The sequence below is a fragment of the Eurypyga helias genome, unplaced genomic scaffold, assembly GCF_000690775.1.
Source record: "Eurypyga helias isolate BGI_N326 unplaced genomic scaffold, ASM69077v1 scaffold13617, whole genome shotgun sequence".
In the NCBI taxonomy this organism is placed as follows: Eukaryota; Metazoa; Chordata; class Aves; order Eurypygiformes; family Eurypygidae; genus Eurypyga; species Eurypyga helias.
Genome location: NW_010262393.1, coordinates 1,358 through 8,675, shown reverse-complemented (window position 1 = coordinate 8,675; position 7,318 = coordinate 1,358). Strand labels below are relative to the sequence as shown.

Genomic DNA, 7,318 nt, shown 5'->3' with positions numbered 1-7,318 from the left:
TATTCAGATCCCCATTTTATTGCTGCAGAAGACAGCGAGAGAGCGGTGATTACTGATTTCAGGGGTGGGTACTTTCTTCTGGGCCCAGCAGTCCCGTTTGCTCTCAGCTACGCTGGTCGCTGTCAAGCTGACCAGTCCTTGGCAGCTGGAGGGAAGGTACAGCATGGGAAAACAGCCTGGAGGTGTCCGAGAGCAGGGAAAAAAGTCTTCCAGGCGCTACCGTTTCAATTGGCAGCCGTTGCTAAATGGGAGTGTGAACTGGATTGACACAGACAGCGGGAGTTGGGGCTTTGCTGCCGGTGCGGCAGACCACTCCAGTGTCCCACCCCTGACAGGCCGGGCCTTACCTGGGGCAGGGGGTTCGCAGAGGAGTCAAATTTTTGTTCGAGGTATCTGGTCATTAACACATTGTAAGGATGGTTGCCCGTCGTGTTGTGGCACTCATCAAATATCATCAGAGTGAAGATGGAGAGGGAGCTAAGGATCCCTTCCTCGATGCTGTTCACGAGAATCTGGGGCGTCAGCACGATGATGTCACTGTCCTGTATAACCTTCTCTACAGAGACATTTCCAACTGTTTCACCACTAATCCCTTGAACAGAATATCTAGGAAGAAGAGGCAGAAAGATCAGGTATGAAAAAGGATGTCTTGCCGGGGAAAAAAAAAATCTAGGACAGTTTTCAGCAAGGCTGAAGAGCAGTGACCAAATTCAAAATGTCAAATTGTCGGGGCCAGCAGTTTGACCCACAGAAGCGGAGAAAAAAGACTGCTGAGGGTAAACACCTGGATTTTCAACTCCCGTTAGATTTGAAGGGCGGTTTTATATGTTTAAGCTGCTTCAGTTTGTTCGCACATAAGCTGGAGATCCTGCCCTTCGTCCCCGTTCTGTGTATGTCTGGCAGCCTCCTTTTCCCATAGCTTGGGGGTTCGTATACGGATGCTCACTAACCAGTCCCTCCAAAATCTGAAGCTACAGGTTGTCGATATTCCCCTAAGCAATTTTCAGTCCCACCAGAGAGGTGGACCATCATTTTCTGACTAGAGGTTGAGAAACCAAAGAGGTTTGGGTCCTTCCATTTGGAAAAGAAAGAGAGACTGCCACTTGACAACGGCAAGAGGAATCCCACTGTGTCTGCCGGGAACTGCCTTGTCTTTGGAAGCAGGGCTGAAAGGCATCCCGAGGAAGAACACACTACACCCAGAGGCAGGCACAGGTCTACTTTGGCTGTTTCCACAGATGCTGCACAACCAGTGCTTAAACTCTCCTGATGCAGACATTAGACTCTCCCCAACGGTTCTTCCCACCGAGCACCACCCTTGCGTTAACGCCGAGCACGCTTCTCACCACTCAACCCGTCACATTTTTTTCCTACAGCCCAGTTTATTTTCTGTGGAGGAAGCCACCAGGTAGAATTACACCTACCCGCTTCTTTCGAAATGGTGTTTGAATACGGTTTTCTGCTGCTCGTACACCGGCACTTTAGTTGCAAGAAAGACAACTTTTGCCTTCTGTCCTGCGGGCACGTTTTGGAAATGGTGTTCACAGATCAGAAGCGCCACGAAAGTTTTTCCAGATCCTTTAAACAAAGAATGTGAAAGGTAAAGCACTGGTATGAGTGGGCATTTTGTGTTTGTAAGCAGGAGCCTGTCTCGTCTGGATGCTCCGTAACAACGGGGAGCTGGCAAGGGGCTGTAACACTCCCGGGGACGGATCTGGACGCAGGCTTGCAGCTTGCTCAGGTGGGCACCACCCCTTTGTCCCTCGCAGCCTCGGTCTGCAAAGACCATGTCACTGGCAAGGGAAGTCTGTTTGCAGCTTTGATGGGTGATCTGAAACCACTGAGTCTGTTTCTGCGCTTAGAGTGCTCTCCGACATCAAATCCGGCTATGGGACGGGCACCAGGCACTTTCCTTCCCCATCCATATCCCTGGAAGTGTGCAAGGCCAGGCTGGATGAGGCTTGGAGCAACCTGGTCTAGTGGAAGGTGTCCCTGCCCATGGCAGGGGGGTTGGAACTGGATGGGCTTCAAGGTCCCTTCCAACCCAAACCATTCTATGATTCTGTGATTCTATGTAGCTTTGCTCCTTTCACTGTTATTTTCCTTCAGCACTCGGGCTCAGAGCTCTCCTGTGTCCCTGCCTCCGCTACCCCACAGCTCTCCCATGTCCCCACCTGTCTCTCCTCGGCCTGGGGGGGAATCAGGCCCGCAATGTGCACAACACAGGCAGAAAGAAAGAGCTGGTTGACCCCTCTGGCTGCTGCACTTCCACCTCCGTAACTCAGTCCTGAGCTGCTGCCGAAGGCCCCTGTGCTGTTTGGGTGTCGTAGGCAGCGCGGTACAGGAGATACGGGAGTCTCTAGGCAGCTCTTCCTATTTTTAATTCAACCTGCACGCCAAATTTCTTAAAGATCTGCAGAGATGGGTGAGTGATTTTACCTCAGAAATCTGCAGCAGGGAGTGAGAAAGCAGAGGTCAGAGCATGGAAGTCTGAATGCCAGCGCTGCAGGAATTCCCTGGAATTCCCTCAGTGCTGCTGAGGCACGTCTGTCTTGCCCAGTCCCTGTGCTGCCCTTGGCCATTAATTCCAGGTTAGATCTGGATCTACTCCTGGATGGAACACTGCTTTTAAATAAAGAGCTGGAAAAGTTTGGCTTAACCTTTACCCTTCCTGTCCTCCACAGCCCTATCCACCAAGAACGTTTTTCTAAGAAACATGCTTTTTCTCACCTGTGGGGGCACATATCAACGTGTTTTTCCCACTGACAGCCGGCTGCGCAAGTTCGATCTGGTAGCTCCGAGCCTTCTTCGGTTCGTACACCAGTGAAGACTGACAGGTTCCTTCTAGGAGAGAACCGCATTTTTGTGAAGTGCTGCAACAATAATGTGTGAAACGCACTGTGCCCCATGCAGTTGCTACCTAAGCCCATAGAGTCCTTGGAGTCTGCACACCATCTCCTTCGGGAGTCTATGGAAATGGAGAGGTCCAGCCAGACACTGGTTTAAGTGCCAAGTCTTACCTGAAGCTGCACGGAGGTTTTCACTGAGATTATTGTCATATTCTGCTTCTTCAGAAAATACCATCGTGGTTTCAAAGCTGATCTCGGAGGCATCCGTCATTTCACCGTCCACATCTTTGCCGTTGTCTGTACAATCACCAAAAAAACAAAAGGCATGTTGCTGATCCTTTTGACTGTGAAGTGTTGTACGTGCGGGGATGACAAGGTGAGGGAGTTGGTTGCACGGAAAGATGACGTGAAGTGATGCTGCACCCAGGCTCTCGTTCCTGTACGACGGATAGCACTGGGAGTCCTGGGTTTAGAAGACCCGCATACTCAATGCTCATTTATCTATCCCCTAAAAGTCACGGGAGAAAATAGACTGGGAGGAAGGTTATATCCTCTGTGTACAGTGCCAAGGTCACAGCTTGAACATGGACATGAACCACAAGCATGAAAACACTCGGGACTTCAGAGAATCTTGGTAAACGCCAGACTTTGTTCCCCCTTTCCCCCACCTTTTGGCAGGACCCAGGCCCTGTAAGACTATCTCCATCCTTCATCTTACACCATCATCAAGAGAGGCCCCAAAGATACCTGCTAAGATTTTGTTTTGCCCCATAATTATTACCTTCTTGAAGAACTGCCACGGACTTTTCATGAAGAGCCTCGTGGCAAACAGCACCCGGACACGCTGCTTTTGGAGGGAGAAAGCGCATTTGCACCCTAATGCCACCCCAGAAGGCACACGGTGTCTGTCACTAACCCCTACTCGCAGCTCTTCTCAACTGCCAGCGTGAAAATGCCTCCACGGAGGGACACGTCTTCACTAGCCCGACTTGGGCTTTATTCAGGTGGGTGTCAGCAGAAGCTCCCCAAAAGACAGTGACAGCTCTAACCTACAGCATTAACTGTGAGCCAGATCGTATATATATATATATATATACACGTATATATATAAGCTGCTTAACTACACATGGATGTAATAATTAAATCTCCACATTTGATTACAGCAATGAAAACATTTCAAACCAAGAAATATTGTTGAAGAAACCACTTAAAAACAGCTTGTCCCGGTTGCTAATTAAAAACAATTCAAACAATCACTTACAGCTGGGGAGAAAGCAAATGCAGGTATGAAGAAACTCGACCCAGTTTATCTAAAATCGCTTGTCTTCCTTAATTATTTGGTAGTGAAATACTGTATGTCTCTCTAAATTCTCCCATGCTGCAGGGTACTCATACAGGTGTTTTTTAAGTGGAAAAAGGTGAATTTGACAAAAGTAAAATCTTATTAGGGGAAATTCTGTATTTTTACAAAACTAACATAGTTACTTGGTAAATGTTGCTTACTGATTTTTCAAAGAAAAACTACATGGTCTGCTCTGTGGATCACAGAAATGTATCATTTCTAGAATGTCGAATTCCTCACCGTATTTTATCGGAAAACATTACTTCTATCGCAGCTCAACCAACAGGATGGCAAAATGTGAACTACCTCGGGGGGGAGGAAGATAAACCTGTTGTTGATCCCTTCAGACCCTTGTAAGATGTCCAATCCCGTCTGCCAAAAGACTACATCATTCATAACCACATGGGAGGAAAAACACTAAAAAATAATTGCTAACATTTTGTAGGGCAGTACCTGTACTTCATTTTATATAACAAACATTTTATTTTTTTAAGAGTTCCGTATTTTGACAGCAGAGAGCGGTGCGGTCTGCTGGCATCGCTTTAAATTAGCCTTACTCTCCTGAAAAAAATCACATTACTGCCTGGTGCCAGAAGAGGAAAAGGTCATCGGAAAAACAAGTCTCAGCTTACCTTCTCTCATATTCCACAGTTCACTCGCGTTGTAGTACCCGGCGTTATCCAGTGCCAGCTGAAGGCTTTTCGGCCAGTTCTCCTTATCCGAGCGACAGAGGCCTTCAATGAGTCTCGTTATCCCGGCTGCTTTGCTCCTGTACTCGCTGATCTGCGCACGCAGCCAACACAAGTTGCTGTAGCTCCTGAGCCACCAAAACCACCGTTCCCTGACTGGCATTCTCATCTGGCTGCTTTGACCTCCCTGAGTGGAAAACTGCATTTCCTCCTCACAGAATGAAAGGCTCCCGATAAAATTCAGCCTTCCAGGCAATCCTGCCAGCCTAGGCGCAGACTGAACTCAGCTGGACTACATCAACAGGGAGGATATTTGCCCAAACATTCACATAGTCTGAAACATCGCAGAACTATCCTGTGAGTTCTTGTCTGAGAAGGTATAATACAGAGGTGTAACACATAAAACGAGCTAGAATATATATAATAAGGCATAATATATATAATGAGCCATATCTGCCACAAGCCTCTAAAGCCAAACTGATTAAAAACCATCTCGGAATAGGACGAAGCCAAAGTACAACATTTTTGGCGGGCCTGGTGTTCGGTCAGATGCGATAGCTCTCCCAATGTCATGTGTCTCCATAAAGAAATACCGCTTTAAAAATAAAATAGCTGCAAACAGTCCTTCCCAGGCGTCACAAGGAGCGCGAACACAGACTCCTTCACGAGCATTAATCACTTATTAGCAACCAGTCAGGGATGATGCGTGGTTGGTAACGTCACTCGTTACCAGGCATTGATGGCGACACCGAGCTGGAGCCGGGCAGCAGCACAACGGCCGCACAGCCCAAGGCAATGAAAATCCTGTTGACTTCTGTGGCATTTAGCTAATGACCTCAGACCAAAAGATTCATTTCACCCTGTGACTGCCCCTTCGGGTGCTGACAAAACTCGCAGAGCCACAGGAAGTGTCTAAGGGTTGCCACCGTTAAGGTAATAAACTACGACAAATCCCATGACAACTGGGAATCCGTTTAGGCAACACCAAAATGACACTTTGCCTAGTGCCGTCTGTGTTTTCAGGAGCATTTATGCAGCGTGAACACTCCAGAAAAGGGGCTGTTCCAAGGGCACAGCGAGGCACCCACGTCACCACAGACATACAGCTGAGCACTGCCAATGCCGAAGCCACCTCATCTGGTTAATGGTTGGACTTGATGGTCATTTCCAACCTAAAATATTCTACGGCTCTACGGCTGGCAAGAATTGCAACGAGCTGCCCAGGGCGGTGGTGCAGTCACCGTCCCTGGAGGTGTTCAAGGGGTGTGTAGATGAGGTGCTTGGGACATGGGTTAGTGATGGGCTTGGCAGTGTTTATGGTTGGACTTGATGACCTTAATGCTCTTTTCCAACCTAAAACATTCTGTGATCCTGCTTCCCTGCCTCCAGCCCTCATCCCCGCAGCCGGAGGGGTGAAGAACAAGGTGTGCAGGGAAGCTGCACCCACACGGCAAGGCCGCCCCTCCGCAGGGGACAGTGCAGTCCCTCCGCAGGGCGCGGGGGCTGGACCCTCTCCTCACGCCACCGTGGGCACCGATTCCCCCCGTGAGTTGCTCCCCGGCAGGACGAGGCGAACAGCGGGATTAGCCGTACCTGCAGGATCTCGTCACATTCCCTTTCTATCAGGCACGTGTTTATGTAAGGCATCAGCGCTACCGGGTCGACTTCCAGCATTGTTGCTTCTATCCGCTTCAACAGCTGTCGGTGCAATTCCAGTTTCTCCAGTTTGCTGAAGTCCCAGTTTTCAATCGCTTCTGCTAGTCCAGTGTAACCTTTCAGAGAAAAAAAGAGACAAACTGTGACTACAGATTCAACCTTTAGCTGGAATAGGTAGGAACAAGGGGAAAAAAAATCCCACTTTTTCAGCCAGAGAGGAAAAATTAAAATTATTTTGACCTGTAACTGGCAAAAAACTCGGTGAACCACAGTCAGGTTTTGTAGATTGGCTGTTTTCCTCTACTGCACTTGTATGTGTAACACGAAAACCCTTGTGCCAAGAGAGGACAAAGAGCCACACGTCACAGCCCACATCACACAACCCCCTTCCACTGATCCATACAATCCTCGCAGGCCATGGCACTCTTCCACAGGAATTCCCAGGGCACAGGACACTACTCAGCATCACGGACACCTTTGGTTCCCTTTTATTTACCACCTTTCCGTCCTGTCCTTAGCTCCACCCTCCTCCAAAACCCTTGTCATACTGCTGAGGTCAGTCTGAGAGCGACCCGGAGAGTGCGAACAGCTGGAAACAGCGCTCTGGGACAGACGGCGGCAGGGAATCAGACCAACGGGAATTGTGCGGTTTGCTGTGTAGGCTCAGGAGGTGTGAGGAAGCAGGTCGGGGTCCCAGAGGAACTGTGGGCAAACAGGGTTTGCCAGACACTTTAATTTCTTGGGAAGAAGGAGAAGTGTGGGCACTCACCGCCGCAACGCCT

General features: G+C 49.0%; 1 protein-coding gene across 1 annotated transcript; it reads right to left on the bottom strand.

Annotated features, from left to right (window-relative positions):
• Window positions 1-224: 224 nt before the first annotated feature.
• LOC104512653 (probable ATP-dependent RNA helicase DDX58) lies at window positions 225-6,644 on the bottom strand. Its single transcript, XM_010155713.1, has 6 exons — window positions 6,474-6,644; window positions 4,824-4,974; window positions 3,021-3,146; window positions 2,731-2,844; window positions 1,425-1,578; window positions 225-606 (listed from the first exon to the last, which is right to left on the bottom strand). The coding sequence occupies exons 1-6, from the start codon at window positions 6,552-6,554 to the stop codon at window positions 225-227; spliced, it is 1,008 nt and encodes a 335-aa protein (XP_010154015.1). The 5' UTR covers window positions 6,555-6,644.
• Between the last annotated feature and the right edge of the window lie 674 nt (window positions 6,645-7,318).